General features: G+C 57.1%; 2 protein-coding genes across 12 annotated transcripts in view; one reads left to right on the top strand and one right to left on the bottom strand.

Moving 5' to 3' along the window:
* The window catches only part of APC2 (APC regulator of Wnt signaling pathway 2), a 22,826-nt gene extending 19,191 nt beyond the window's left edge, over positions 1–3,635 (bottom strand). For 2 of the 5 annotated variants that reach the window (XM_019657430.1, XM_019657432.1), the window contains exon 1: positions 3,266–3,635. In XM_019657430.1, the coding sequence (XP_019512975.1) occupies positions 3,266–3,319 (54 nt within the window). In that variant the 5' untranslated portion in view covers positions 3,320–3,635. Of the gene's footprint in view, positions 1–2,607; positions 2,775–3,265 lie in introns of all 5 variants that reach the window. The other 3 variants (XM_019657433.1, XM_019657436.1, XM_019657431.1) reach the window with 3 other exon arrangements.
* A 2,662-nt stretch (positions 3,636–6,297) lies between these two features.
* Positions 6,298–15,360, top strand: part of DAZAP1 (DAZ associated protein 1) — a 24,401-nt gene continuing 15,338 nt past the window's right edge. The window contains exons 1-2 of one of the 7 annotated variants that reach the window (XM_019657455.1): positions 6,298–6,659; positions 14,226–14,266. In XM_019657455.1, coding sequence (XP_019513000.1) covers positions 6,631–6,659; positions 14,226–14,266 — 70 coding nt within the window. In that variant the 5' untranslated portion in view covers positions 6,298–6,630. Of the gene's footprint in view, positions 6,660–6,877; positions 9,567–14,225; positions 14,267–15,360 lie in introns of those variants that run through there. The other 6 variants (XM_019657454.1, XM_019657453.1, XM_019657451.1 and 3 more) reach the window with 6 other exon arrangements.

The following is a 15,360-nucleotide window of genomic DNA, read 5'->3' as shown; positions in this document are numbered from 1 at the left end:
TGCGAGGATGCGGGATGCAGGTGCAGCGGCCAATGACGGCTCGAGAAGACGGGCTGGTGCCATGGCAACAACCAATGGCGGCCTGGGGCGGGGACCGGCGGAGGCTGCGGGGCGTCGGGCCTCCACGCAGGTTCAGGTTCTGCGTGTGTTGGGGGGAGGAGGGATGGGGGCTGGTGGTGGTGGTGAAGCCCTCAGGGGAAGGGGGTGCCCTGAGAACCAGGACCCCGTGTCCCCTACCCCATTTCTGGGTGAAATGCCTCTTAGAACCTCCCGCGGCTGGATCCGCAGACTTTGAGAGTAAAACATCCAGTCTTGGGTGTTACATCAGAATCTTGGAGGTCTGCGGGGAACAAGCTTCTGTGCCAGGGGCAAGGGCTGGGTCAGCTCCCTCCCACTGGGTCGGGCCCAGCCTTGTGTGGATGGGTCAGGGTGGGACACAGTGTGGGATCCAAGCTGGACGCTTCCTCCTCCAGGGTCCTGGCTTGAGAGGGGGCAGCATGGGGGATGGGCAGATACCTGGGGAGCTCCTGAGACCCTACATTTCTCCTCATTTCTCCTGTCTCCCTGGCAGAGGTCAGTTCCTCCATGGGCATCTGCTGAACTTCTGTGTATTTTCCCACATCCCTGGTTTCTCAATCTCTGTCTCCCTGTGTCTCTGTCCCTTGTCGTACCCCTAATTCATCCTCAGAGGATGAGAGGAGGGAGGGGCCTGGAGTCCCAGAAGTACCCATCCCCAGCTGCCAGATCCTCAATGGGTCCCCGGAGGCTACTTGGGAGTTTAACACCCAGGACGGGAACCTTCAGCTGTGGTCCAGTTCTTCCTGCTGTTGACACATGCACACCCCATAGGACAGAGAAGGAGGTGCTGGAGCCAGGAGACATGGGTTTAGGGCTTACTTCTGTCCTTTCCCAGCTTGGAGGGCTGGGGAAAATTGTTCACCTTGCAACCCTCACTTTCCCCTTCTGTCAAATAGGGAGGCAGCTGCAGCCTTTGTAAGGACTAGTGCCAGGGACGACAGGAGGGGCAGCCAAGAGCACAGGACCACTGTGCTTCCTGCTGGGTTGACTGCAGGAGGCTCCATGTGCCCGTCCTGGGCCAACAATGCTGGGGGCCCCAGAGGACCCAGGCCTAACCATCCCAGAGCCTCCAGAGCAGGATACAGCTGTTCTCAGCCTGTGGGGTCAGGGAAGTGCTGCAGTGGGAAGGAGCTTTTATTGGAGGCTGGGAAGTCTGCACTAAGAAGGGGGCACCAATGCTGGGCCTCTTCATGATGAATAGGAGTTGGCCACAAGATCAGGGAGAGAAAAGTCATTCCAGGCTGGGCACACAGCATGAGCAATGCCTGGAGCTGTGAAAGATTAGTGCCTGCTCAGGAATATGGGCTTCTGGTGGGACCAAGGAGTACAGCAGGTGGTGGGACTGGACTCGGCGAGTTATGAGGGGTTTAGAGCAGGGCAAACTGGGCAACGCTGGAATGGGGGTGGGGAAAGGCAGAGCCTAGGGGTCTGCCTTAACATCCCTGTGTGACCTTGGACATGTCTCTCTGGCTTCAGTTTCCCATTTTGTTCACTGGGAAGTGGTTTGGAGAATCTCTGTCCGCACATCCCATGGAAGTAAGTCTCACGTCCCCCACCCAGTCTCAGGTGTCAGTCAGAACTTTAGAGCTGGCAGGGAGGGGCTTGGGGGAGGTGTTCAATGTCCAGTTCTGTCCTCATACATATGGAGAAACGAGTTCAGGCCAGGGAACACATTGCTTGAGTTCACTCAGGAGTCCCACCAGGGCCTTGGCCTCCCTCCCTCACCCATTTGGGTGTGGCTGGGGCCTGGAAGGCTGAGGGCACATGGGGGCTAAGAACCCAAGGCTTGCAGACCCCTTGTCTGGAAGATCACATCCCTGACAATCCCCCAAATCCTTGACGCTGTAAATCTTTGAGCCACAGTCAGGCATCACTGGAAATTCTAGAACCACAAGAGCATCAGGAACCCCACAACCTCCCAAGACCCCAGGCCCTATCTGAAGGGGCTGAGAGATGCCCCCCATTGCACAGTGCCCAGGCCTAACTAGGGGGCCTCTTCCCAGCCCCCCCCCCCAACATCTGCTGTGTTCTTGCAAAGAAAGTTTAATCACGGGGCTTGCTTCTTCCCATCCCAAGACCTCCCATCCCAGGATGTCGCCTGCCACACAACAGGGTCACTCATGGAATGTCTTTGGACCTTCTGAGCCCGACCTCGGGCATCTCTGCCCCCTTGATGCCCTATCCTTCCTCACCGAGCCTCCCCGCTGTGCCAGGGGCTGGGGACAGAACCAGGGGCGTCCTCCACTCAACTCGGAGCTGGGCAGGGGAGGAGGGAAGCAAGAAGGCATCAGGTCATCATGCGACCACAGATGGAGCAAGGGCTGGGTGACCAGGCAAGGCCCTGACAGGTGAGGAAAGACTGCTGCTGGAGGTGGGGGTAGAGTGGAGCCGGCTGGTCCAGACCACGCCCCGGAATCCTGACCCGAGGTGGGTTGCCTGACCAGGGTCTGGGCCTCACTTCCCCAGGCGGGGAGGGGGTGGGAGCACAACCCCGTCAGCACCGCGGACAGCTCCCTCCGGCCTCCAAACCTCGTACTCTGAAGTCGCGTCCTCCCCAGAGCACTCAGGCATCGGCCCCTGCTCAGGGTGTGACCTTGGGCTCCCTGCTGCACCTCCAGCCTCAGTTGCTTCTTAAACAGGGGATGTTATAGCTCCAGGATTCAGAGCGACTATAGAGGCCGGGAAAGTGCTCTGGCCTGATGAGAAGGATATTATGAAGAACATCAGCGTCATCAACGTCAGAGTCGGCCCTACGTTCAGTGCCCACAAGGGGAAACTAAGGCCCGGAGAGGCACAGGGCGTGGCCCGGACCACCGCCTCAAGCCTGTGCGGGGCGGAGCCTCGGCACAGCGCGTCCGCGTTGCAGCCCCCACCGCCCCAGCCAGCCTCCGCGTGGGCACAATGGGTCGGGGCCAACGGCTGGGCACCGCGAGGCCGCGCTTGCGCAGACCCGGGGAAGGGGGTCACTGTGGTGTCGGTGAGGGGCTTCCAGCCCTGCCAACAGCCTGAGGCAATTTCCCTAGCAACGGTCTCCACGGCGACTGCGTGAGACCCCCAAACCCCTGAAGCCTGCGTGCGCGTGCCTGTACGCCCCCTGCCGCCTGGACCACAATCCCCACAGTCTGAACTCCCCAGCCGCGCCCAGGGCCGGACCCTTTCCCCCGCGGCAGGGCCCCCAGTGCCCTACCTGATCCCCGAAAAAGGCTGAGTGCAGCAGGCTCAGCAGCCCCAGGAGCCCCATGGAGCCGCGGCCGCCTCGGACCAGCCCGCGCCCAGCCTTCGGCCGTGGGGGTGGGGAGGCGGGGGTGGGGGCGCCCGGGACACCCTGCGCCTGCGCGGAGGGGGGCGGGGAGGGTCACTCAGCAGGCCAGAGCTGAGACTCCTTCCGGAAGGGGACGAATGAGGAGGTCTGGGGACTTCCTAGGGGCTAAAGGAGGGAGTCTCGCGGGACTGATGACCCAGGAAGGGTGGCGCGAGGAGACAGAAGAAGATGGGGGGATGGGGGGGGAGCGTGTGAGCAGAGAAGAGGGTCAGGAGTCCGATGGGGTTGAACTCTAGAGAGGTGGGAGGGGGTCCTGTGGGTGCGGAGGAAGAGCTGCTGAAGGGTTCGAGGTGGGGAAGTGGGATCTCGGGGAGGAGGGGTCCGGCGGGGAATTTTAGCTCTCGGAGGACGAAGGGAGGCGCCGCCCTGCGGCAGCAGTCAGCTTCCCGCTTGTACAGTGTCTTGCAGAAGCCCGGGCACCTCTTCCTAGCCCGCCCAGGCCTGGGCTGCGCGCTCAGTTCATTAGTCATTCAGCAAACGTTGGCTGCACGCCTGCTGTTTTCTGGTGCTTGGTATGGAGGGGCCTGATAGGGCGACAACACACCTAAACACTTATTCAGTCATTCATTTAATAAATATTTATTAAGCACCGTCTGTGTGCTGGGCCCTGTGTAATGAACAAAACAGTCAAAATCCCGTGCTCGCGGGAAACTGACATTGAGGGACCAACAGTCAACAGCGGACAACGTGTTCACTATCGGTGAGGGCAGAGGAAACAGCAGGGAGGTGGGGACATGGTGGATGCCTGGAAGGGCACTTGAATAGAGACCGGGGTGGGGACCGAGTGGGAAGAGCGTCCCGTCAGAAGGAACATCCAGCGCAAAGAGAAGGGGGCAGGTCGTGCAGCGTCCCGTGCGCGCGGGAGGACTTGGGCTTTTACCCAAAGGGGCGTGGGAGCCATGGAGGGCGGTGGGCAGAGCAGGGACGTGCCCCGTGATGGATTTAGGGAGGACAGGCTGGGGGGTCCGAGAGCCAAATCTGACTCAGGTGCTCATCTGCGCCCTCTAGTGGCTGTGGGGGAAAAACAGACCGTGGGCGGTGCCGGGAAACCGAGGCGGAGGGGACTGCACTGGTGGAGGAAGGATAGTGGGGATCATGGAGTGGGCGTTATTATGAACTGTGCTAAATACTGGGAAGGCAAAGAATAAGCGGCAAGAAGAAAAAAGGGCGTTACTTTTGTGAGGGCAGGCCTCAGCGAGCAGGTGCCATGCATCCGTGGAAAGAACATCCGGGCGGGGGCACAGCCCTTGTAAAGGCTGGGAGGTGGGACAAGCCAGGAGAGTCTGGAGAGCAGCGGGGAGGCGTGCGAGGTGCGAGAGGGAAGGAGAGGTGGGTAGGCAAGGTTTCATGGGCCATGCGAGGACCCTGAGCTCTATTTCGGGGCCTGGGGAAGTCAGGAGAGGATGACTGTATTTATTTCAAATTGACATTCAGGTGGGAGATGACGGAGGTTTGGCCAGAGTGGTAGCAGTGGGGGCGGTGGGAAGTGGCCGGATGTAGAACAGGTTCTGATAGCAGCTGACAACTGAAAGGAGTGACCCACAGAGAAAGGGAGCTGCCTGACTGAGATGGGGAGGGGCAGGTTTGGGGAAAGTGGGCTGGAGCCCAGGGGATTGAGGAGGGGCAGGACACAAAGGTGGGAATATAGTTGGTAGGTCTGAAGGCAGAGCCTGGGCCATGGGAGAGGAGAGGCCCGAGACATCGCGAGGTGAGACATCGCGGTTACAAAGGCTCCTCCCAGCCTTCTGGACTCTCCTAAAGTGCTCCTGGACTAGAGCGCCACCTGGAGGCTGGGGCATGTGCCCCAGCCGCCTCACTTATAATACTAATGTTCATTTCCCCCTAATCACACGTAGTGGGTTGTGATATAAATTCAAATTGCAGAAGATTAAAGAAAGCAATGATCACTGGCCACCCCTACCAGGTGACCCGTGGTGGCTAGGCTAGAAGCTTGCTATGAAGGCATAAAAGGTAACACATGCTGTGTGGGACCTGACAGGGGCTATTATCCCAGGAAGAGTCCTACTCATTTTTTTTTTTAAGATTTTTTATTGGGGAACTGGGGGGATGGGAACAATGCTGGGGAATTGGGGTAAGGGGAACAGACAATTGCTGTACTTTTGTTCTTCAATCTAGTTGTGGAGGATGTTGCTTCACTGGCCCAAGCTGGCACCATCATTGCGCTCTTCCCGGGCAAGGCAGATCAGTCGTTGGCCTCTGGACGGCCGCTCACACTGGCTGCGGACTACACATGGTAGCTTATGGCAGCCCACTGCAGCAGGGGACTGCAGCCTATGCCACCCACGGCAGCCCAGCTCCAGGTCAAGCTGTTGTTCAGCAGTGTCACTGGCCCTCATATGTGGGATCTGAACCGGGGCCCTCTGGCATCCCAAGCCAGTTCTTAACCAACGCGCCACTCGGCCGGCCCTTAAACAAATTTTTATTAGAGTTTGAAAGATCTCAACTGTTCCTAGGGCTCATTATGTTTTCATAATCATTGAATTTTCAGCCAACTGTTGGATTTGAGTCCAGTTCTTCCGGAGTGAGTGACTGGGCAGATGGCTCAGCCCTCTCTGACCCTCGGTATCTTCTGTGAGATGGGGACAGCAGGAGCAATCAAAGCGCAGGAGCAGGACGTGGCTCTGACGCCTCGTGTGGCTCCGTGGGGTGAGGGCGTAGTCTCTGCTCATAGCTGACCCCAAAGGCCTCTACCGCTTCCCAAACGAGATTAAAGAAGGAACTGCATCCGCGCTTGCGCCGTAGTGCCTAGCCGGGAGCGCGGCCGCGCACGCACACACGCACGCGCGCGCACGCGCACGCACGTGGGTCGGCCCGCGCGCTCCCCTCCGAGAGGCGGGGCCGAAGCCTGCGCGCGGGACTCCACTTCCCAGCGTGCCTCGCGTCGAGGAGGCCGAGGAGACATCCCTACCCGTAGCGGCCGAGAGCGACGGCGCGGACCCCACTGCATGCACGCACGCCGGCACGCTCGCGGGCGCACCCGTGACCCCTCCCCTGGAGGCTCCGTGCGGGAGCGCGCCCGGGCGTGCGCAGGGCGGCGGCGTGGGCGCGGGGGCGCGCGGTGACCGTTGGCGCTGAGGGGAGGAGGCAGCTCTGCCGCCGCCGTTGCGCAGATCCGGGCCACGGCTGTGGGGAGGGCGCCGGGGCTAGTGACCTTCCGGAGGCGGGAGCAAGCCAGGGGGCCCGGGACGCCAAGCGCCGCCGCCGCCGCCATGAACAACTCGGGCGCCGACGAGATCGGGTGAGGACGCGCCGGGCCGCGCCGCCGCTTCGGCCGGCCCCCGCCCAGATGCCGCTCTCTCGTCAAGGTCACGCCGTGGGGCCGCAGCCTGGGGTCCCGCCGCTTACTGGCCCGGGGAGACCCCGAGCGGGAACCTGGGGGACCCCGCTATTTTTTGGCCGGGGGAGACTCGAATAGAAGCTCAGGGGATGGGGGGGCACCCGCCGCTCCCGAGCTTCCTGTTGGGGGACCCCAGACGGGAGCCCAAAGGTTCCAGAGGGGGTCCCCGCCGCCGGAGCGCCTAAATTTCCCTTCTGGGGATCCCGACTTGGAAACTGGAGGGTCTGTGGCGCCCTGTCCGCCTCCACACCTGGGTTTTCTGCTGGGAGACCTCCTCCTCAAAGGGGAGCTCAGAGGGTCCCGGACGCCCTCTCTGTCCCCGTGCTTAGGTTTCCCGTTGGGGAACCCCGAACAGGAACATGGGGGATCTGGGGCTCCGCGGCACCCCCAGCCCGCGCACAAACTTGGCGGGTCGGCGCACGTGGCGGGCTCGTCGCGGGGGTTCCGGTTCTGCCGTCGCCCAACTTCTCCCATCCGGAATTTTGGGCGGCGTCGCCCCCTTTCTCCTCTGTCCCCCAAAGTGCTAAGAACAATGAAGGGTTGCAAACCAGAGAGCCCTCGGGCCAAGGTCACGGGGGACCGGTCTGCTCACCCCGCGTTGTCCACCATTTCAGTGCGCCCGCTCCACCCGATGGGGCGTCTGCAACTGTTTTTATGTTGATGGGATCCCCTTCCCGCTCAGCCGCCACCTAATCGTTACCCAGGGCTGTATTTAAAATAAAGAAAAAGGGAAACTCCGGTCGATGGACAGAAAGCCTTACTCCCGAGGTCTCTCTCCTTGGCGTAGCTATTAGAGATTGGTTATAGCTAAGTTTCCCCTTTAATTATAGCCTTGCCGAATGCTGAACTAACCGGAGATCCCAGAAGCGATCCCAACAGAGCTAGAAAAGGCAGTTCTTTCAGGGGGAGGGCTTTGTTTTAGTTTTCCTTGCAGAGATGGCTCCTACTGCACCAGCGTGATTTTACCGTTAAATTCTCTGAAGATGGCAAAACAGACCCGGTTGCATTTATGTGGCTTTGTGTACATTTCTCAGTGCCCTTAGCTTTGAACAGACATGTGTTTATAAAGTAATTGATTTGGTGAGTCAGTCATTGTTTGCTGGTGGGAGGCTGGCCTCACCGGGCCCTGTCTGGCTCCAGTCACCGGTTGCACCTGTGTAGGTAAAATGCATTTTGTGGGCTCCCCTCCCCCAAATCCCATGCCTTTTAGAGGACCCGGAAGAAAGCACTTCCTTCCCAAGGCATTCTGGGTTAGGCAAATGAAAAGTTGCAGCACTTGTGAGGGAAACTGGGAGGCTAAGTCTGAAGGAGAGTTAGCACGCTTCCCACATCCACACCCACATGTGTCTTTGCAGAGCGCAGTCTTCTAAGGCCAGGAGGCAGGGGGGCCAGGAGGCAGGGGTCGTCTGGCCTGGGCTGCCCTCCGTTCTCACCATGAGAGCAGAGAAGAAGGTTAGGGAAGGAAGGGAATCTGGAGAACCATGAGGCCTGCCCTTCAGGTATGCTCACAAGGAGCCGGCCAGACAGGGATACCTGGCATTTCATTCCAACAACTTGTCCCAAATTTTGGATCCCAGCCAGGACCCAAGCCCAGGTCTGGAGGGTCCAGACCCATGGGCAATTTGGGGAGGCCAGAGTGAATAGCAGAACCAGGATCGGGATCAGGGACCCTGCCTGGCTATCTTTTCCCTCCCTGGTGAATCCATGTAGATCACCCGAGTTTTAAAGTTGTGAATCACAGATGTCACGGAAACCTTTTATGGTTTTGCAAGTAAAAACCTGTTGCCAGAAAGTATTGACAAGTTTCTATTTTATGTAGGAACCTTGTTTGCGTTGGATGTGGAGTCCAGGGTCCACTTTGATCACCTTGCTGTGTGTGGCTGTTTAGTTGGGCTCCCTTATGATGGGCCCCCTCTGGCAGTTTCCTGTGAGGGAACCATGGTTGAGACTTTGGAGTGGTTGCTATGTGGGAGGTGTGTTGTGCTCAGATCCGAGTGATGGCAGACATTATTACCAGGAGGTGGCAGGTCTGAAGGATCTGTGGTGACAGGCACCCTCAGCTTTGCTTTGGTCTGTCAGCCCTGCCCAGGTAGCTCTTAGGAAGTGCTTGACAGGTGGGAGGGACCTCTCTCCTTTCCTTTTGGACTCATGTGTGGATACCAGTGCAGGCCTTAGGAAGTGTGTGGATGCCGGGGTGCCATGCTGTCCTGGTCTGCACTTCTGAGGTTGAGTCGTTAAAGGAAGAGCTGACTGTACCTGAGCTGGCTCAGAAATCAGCGTGAAGTCTGATGGGAGACTGGAAATTGGGTGAGACCACTGGCTTAAGTCACTGTTTTCAGTGTCCTGATTGTCACAGTCAGCTAGAGCACAGCGAGGGCCAGTTCTTGCGGGCAGAGAGACGATGGGAGCAGTGGGTGTCATGTGGTCACATGTAGCCAATGTGCAGATGGGCAGATGGCCGTCCTTCTGAGGCAGGTCCGGCAGGGTCAGGCACTCACCTTGGGGGGGGAGTGGGGCGGAAGGGTCTGCTAAGCAGACAGGGCTGAGTCCTCTTTCCCCTGCCATGTCCTTGAAAAGTCAACTTAAAGAAAAGTCCCTTGATTCAGATTGTCTGCCGGGGCTGCCTGGCATCTTGTTGGTGCTTCCAGGTGCTGGGGGAGGTCTCATTCCCATTCCAGATGGAGAGAGGCATCTAGGGGCACTTAGTTCTACGCACCTCTGGGTCAGCTGGCCTGTGTCATGGAACTGGAAAGAAGTGGGGAAGATTTTATCTGGCATGCGTGGTTCTATGTGCGTCACCGGGGACTGGTAAGACAGGGGCACCTGTACATCATCGAAGGGAGTCTCAGGGAGAAAGGAAAGACTTAGAGGGAAGCAAAGCAGCATTTGGGTCACTCTCAGGAAAGATGTGGGAATATGGGCGGAGTCCACAGTTGCTCAGCCAAGAGAAACTAAGTGGGTGACCTCAGGGGCTTGCAGCTCGAGTGCTGGCTAAGTGGTGGGTGAAGGATGGAGGGTACCTTCAGCACATAGAATGGTCCCAAGGCAGAGTGCTTGAGTCCTTCCTGGTCTTTCAGGAATGGTTTGTTGGAGAGTCTGTGGAAGCAGACCCCCCCTGAGTTGAGCTCTGGCTGGGCCTGGGAGGGTAGGGATCAGGAGCTGAGAGGACTGCACTTGTTAAGTGCCTGTTTGTGCTGAGCCCAATGAGGTGGGAGGTCGTGATTGGGGGGAACACTGGTTCTTTCTCGGGGGTGGTGGGAGGGCTCCTCCCACCACTCGACACAGTGGGTCCTGTGGTTTTCTCTTGTGTCATGCGACTCCCACAGTCATCTGGGAGGGGTTGGTCTGCTGGTAGAAGGGAAGCCCAAGTGCCGAGGGCAGGGGCTGGAACGGGTGGCCTTTGGAGTGAGACCCGTACACCAGGGCTGTGTGTCCACTCCCAGGGCTATCTCCCTTCCTGTAGGGAGATGAGGACAGCCTGGGGGAACCAGGTCCCAGTGTGTCCCCACTGAAGACCAGGAAGGTGCAACATAGGCTTTGGGCTGGATGTTCTCTAAGAAGAAAGGGCCATTTGCTCAACAACTCTGACTGGTCTGGGCCCTCTGCCCTGCTGCTGCCTTTGGGTTGCCTCCTTGCCAGACAGGATGGCACTTCCTGAAGCCTGCCAGCGTGCTGCTGGGGCAGAGCCCACAGTGGTCGGCCTGAGCCAGGAAAAGCTAGTGCAGGCTGACTTTCTGGCATTAATACCACGTGGCTGCCCTAAAGTCCACTGAGTAGGAGCAGGGTAGTCATCCAGAAACAGGTTTTGGTTTCAGCAGGCAGAAGAGGATGAATGCTAACCAGAGCCTGGTACCTGGTCAATTTTGCAGAGTCCTTCACAGGAGGAAGTCACCTACACCCTCTCGAGGTACAGGCCCTGGAAGCCAGCATGCTAATCACAGACGACCTCTCCAGGTCCCCCAGCTGTTGGCATTGCCTGTTTTCCACTTAGGAATCTGACTCTGGGTCACCTGGATGGGCTGACAGAGCCGACGTCCCTGCACCGGTTTGCAGGACACATGGTCTATGTGACCCTGATGTCTAGCTTTAGCTGAGCAATGACACCCTTCCCTTCAGAGCAAGGAAGAGCTGAAAGGGTTAGCCAGTGTGGTTAGCTAATCCCTTAATCTGCAGAGTTCCATGTGTACACACCCATCAATGCCTAAGATCCACACTGTGCCAAGTAAGTGTCTGGGCCACCCCCTGGATGTCTGGCGGGGTGAGCAGGCCTCACACTCGTGCCATAGCTGCATATCCATGTTGGCCAGTGATGGTCTTGCTGCCTGGGCAGCGAGGAACCGTGTCTGGCTTGTCCTGCGGTGGCCTTAGTCTCTGGGGTGCTGGGGCACCTGTGTCTCACTCACCCTGGTGAGGTTGGCTCCCAGGGCCCTTATTTTATTGATTACAAAACTTAAGGCTCAGAGGTTGGGACTTTGGAGAGGTCTCTGCCACCATGGGTCAGTGGGGTCTCCTGGGACCTTCCTGAACCTTCCATGTGCAGACCGGGAGAGTGTGTCCTTGGAGAAAGAGGAACGGAAGTGGAAACACAAAGCACCCAGCACAGCACCACCCCCACAGAGGCACGGCGCGTTCTTCCCTCTGCGTAAACTGGTGGTCATGTAAGAAGCATGTCTTACTGTGTCTCAGATATCCTACGTGATGAGACTGTTGTTTCAGAAGAAACGTAAATCGTGGTATTTCCTCAGTAATGAACATTCTATAAGTTGTGATCTTCTATAACTTAAGACTTACAAGACAGTTACAGAATAGTAACAAAGTCCCTAATACTCATTACCCAGCCAGACTCACCAGTGGCTGACATTTTGCCCCGTTTGTGCACATCTTTCATGAAGTATTCAAAGGGGCACCCAGTGCCCCATTGTGTGGACTTGTACATGTGTCCCATTTTCTTAGAAACATTCTCTCAGATGAACACAGCACAGTGATAAAATTGGGACTCGCAGTATTGATGCCATGTTGTCATCCATCTACGGGCAGATGCCAGTTCTGTCAGTTGTGCGGATGATGGCATTTTTTTTTTAAAGATTTTTATTGGGGAATTGGGGGGATGGGAACAGTGCTGGGGAATTGGGGGAAGGGGAACAGACAAGTTGCCATCGTTTTGTTCTTCAGTCTAGTTGTGGAGGACGTTGCTTCACTGGCCCAAGTTGGCACCATCATTGTGCTCTTCCCGGGCGAGGCAGATCAGTTGCTGGGCTTCTGGACGGCCGTTCACTGCGGCTGCTAGCCGCTCACGCTGGCTGCTGGCTACACATGGTAGCCCATGGCAACCCACTGCCACAGGGGCTGCAGCCTACGTCGTCGCCGGCAACTCACGGCAGCCCAGCTCCAGGTTGAGCTGTTGTTCAGCATCTTAGCTGTGGAGGGCAGCGTCACTGGCCCTCATATATGGGATTCGAACTGGGGCCCTCTGGCGTCCCAAGCCAGTTCCCAACCATCGCGCCACTCGGCTGGCCCGGATGATGGCATTTTTAATCTTTTCCACTGGATGCCTGATTTTGAAATTTAAATGAGAGCTGGAATCTAGACTGGTCTGGTGGGTTCCTCCACTGGTGGGCGGCGGAGGTTAGGCTTCTTAGAGGGACACTGGCTTATTACCTTACTGTTCTGGTTGGATGCAGTGCTAAACAGAGGCTGGTGTTTCTCTAAGCAAATTGGGTTTTGTATCGATTTTGGTTTTTGAGAATGCTTGAGATCTCTGTCTTGCACGAAGCTGCTTTTCTATAGCAAACCCTTGATTGTTCCTGTGCCGAAGGACTGGGCAAACGGGCGGTTCCTCAATGGTGCCAGCCAGCCTCTGGCCCTTGTCATTTGAGGCCCTGAGTCACAACTTGCTCTGGGCAGCGCCCAGCCGGCCTTTAGATGGAGGCTCCACCCCCTGATTGTTGAGAGGCTGGAGGCCTGCATAGGAGACAAGGTTTTAAGTTAATGAGGCCTAAATGTGAGCCTCTTTGCTGCTTGGTCAGCATGTTCCCTGAAAGCTGTCCTCGCTGAGCTCCCTTCTGAGGCACTAGAAGCACAGCCACAGCCAAATGCCTGTCCTGAGCCCCCTTCCATCCCTACCCAACCAGGAACTGGTGGTGGCTTGTTTGTTGGCATTTTGAGGATGGCAAGTGTTTCTCACACTAAATTCAAATTGCCCTTTCGTAGAAAAAAGGTAGATTGGAATGAGCCCCTGACAATCCTGCTGTTGTAGGCATTTTGCCAGTGGCTGGCATACTAAGGTCACCCGATGGAACAGTGGTGACGAGTGTGCCTGCTACCTTGAGGGATTTGTCCTTGGGTGGAGGGCAAGGTGCCCTATCTGGCAGTTCTCTTGATTTCTCAGGAGGCAGGAGTGTGATAAGCCTTACAGGGTCCTTGTGTCTGGGTGTCTCAGGCTGCGACTGAGCCAGCCCATGCGCCGGCATCCGGAGAACCTCCAGTTAGCCCCTGGTCCAGCTTTGAGGGTGACAGTGTTAGTGTCCTCTTTTCCTGGGTGAAGCAGGCAGGATGGAGAGCTGCCGCCACTGCTGCTGAAGCCCTCCTGCCTCTTGTGTTGTTGTGCCTGCCTCCAGGGCTTCTGGAGGCTGGAATGATGCAGGGGGTGGGGTAGGTGGGGTGAGTGTGAAGGTGACACAGGTAAGCATGGTCCCAAGGCACCTCTGTGCACTCCAGGTTCAGCCAGCCTGAGGGCAGTGTGAGAGTTGGGAAAGGTAGGCACTGCCTGGCCCTCCGTTGTTGGGCCCTGGCAGTGTGGAGCCCTCCCCAGGGGCAGTAGGAGGGCTCTGGGCTCTGGACCTGCCCGAGGACTGTGCAGACACCAGGCAGGTGGGCTGCAGGGATGGCGTGCGATTCCTCCCAAAAGTTCTAGTGTGTTGCCTGAAAGGACAGCCCAAGCTGCCCTGGGGTGGGTGTGGGTGGGTGGGGCTGCAGTGCTGGGTCAGGAGCCCTGGGGACCTTCCTGGTAATTTGTGAGTCCTAGCTCATGTCTGTGCGGTGGGTGTCTGAGGCTTTGCCCTACAGCTTCTGCCAGTGCTGTTATTCTGGTTTGTGGTGTGTGTTCTCAGATCTCCATTGTAGATGTACAGTAGAGTGGCAGGGAATCCTGCCCCATGGTCTACTCTGCAGCATCATGGGGGTCCTGTTGTCTCGCAGAAGCACATTTTCTGGCGGAGGTTGTGGTCTGTGTGCTCGTGCAATTCTGGACACATCGTCTTCGCTCGTGTTACAACGTTCAGTTCCCACCGTGTTGGCAAGTCTCATGTCTGCAACCGACGAGGCCAAGTGATAGCTGTGGCTGTTGTGCACACAGCCATGACAGTGACACATGTCAGCATGTTTGCGTGAACTTGGGAGAGGTCGGGTAGGCATCATCTTTAAGGCAAGAATCATCTTGACCCTAAATATTTTCTTTTTGAATTTCAGGAAGCTCTTTGTGGGCGGCCTTGACTGGAGCACCACCCAAGGTAGGTGCTGCTTGCTAGGCACTGAAGGCGGGCCCTGACCTTGGTCTTTAGGTCGTGTGAATTCATCTCTTGCTACTACCTCAGGTTTCTTTAATTCTTGATGGTTTATTGTCTTTATTTCGGGGGGGGGCATTTGATCAGGTGTTGGCTAGGGGAAGAGGGCTCAACATTGGCTTGAAAGGGTTGATTTCGTCCTGATGCTTCACAGCAATTAGGGCATCCTTGGCAGGAAGAGGCTGGTCTGCAAGCTGCCTTTGGAGTCGTGGTTCCTCATCCTCTTACACATCACTTTCCTGGGTGCCTGTGCCACTGCCACACTCAGTGCAGCCTTTCTTGTTTGTTTGTTTGTATATAAAAGATTTTATTGGGGAAGGGGAACAGAGTTGGGGAATTGGGGATAGGGAACAGCCAAGTTGTTGTCCTTCAGTCTTAGTTGTGGAGGATGCAGCTAGCTCAGCTCCAAGTCCAGTCACCATCCGGCTGCCTATCAACAGCTCGTGGCCGCTAAGCTCAAGGTGCTGTGTTCAATCTTAGTTGCGGGTGGGTATAGCCCACCATCCCATGCAGGAGTCGAACCAGCAACCTTGTTGTTAGGAGTGCATGCTCTATCCACTGAGCCATCCGGGTGGCCGTTAAGCTCAAGGTGCCAAGTTTAGTCTTAGTTGCGGGCGGGCATAGCCCACCATGAACAGACAGTCTTGTTGTTAGGAGCATGTGCTCTTACCAGCTGAGCCATTCTGCCACCTGTTGGCAGCTCAGCTCGGGCGCAGCTCACTGGCCCATGTGGGAATCGAACCGGCAGCCCTGTTGCTCAGAGCTCATGCTCTTTAACAAACTGAGCCGGCCCTAGCCTTTCTAGTTTATGTGCAGATGTGACGCATCCATCTTTTAGAGTCCCCATCCTTCTCCACGTGTCTCCTGTCTTTTACACCCTCCGTTCCCCAAAATAGTTGATTAGTGAGTTTAAAAATGGCTAATTTCATACTTTCCAGGTCAGGCTGGAGAAGCAGGAGAGCAGTGTGTGTGTGTGTGTGTGTGTGTGTGTGTGTGTGTGTGTGTGTGTGCATGCCAGCTGCGACACTGTGCCTAACACT

The sequence above is a fragment of the Hipposideros armiger genome, unplaced genomic scaffold, assembly GCF_001890085.2.
Source record: "Hipposideros armiger isolate ML-2016 unplaced genomic scaffold, ASM189008v1 scaffold_275, whole genome shotgun sequence".
NCBI classification, from domain to species: Eukaryota; Metazoa; Chordata; class Mammalia; order Chiroptera; family Hipposideridae; genus Hipposideros; species Hipposideros armiger.
This window is presented reverse-complemented; position numbering and strand designations above follow the sequence as displayed.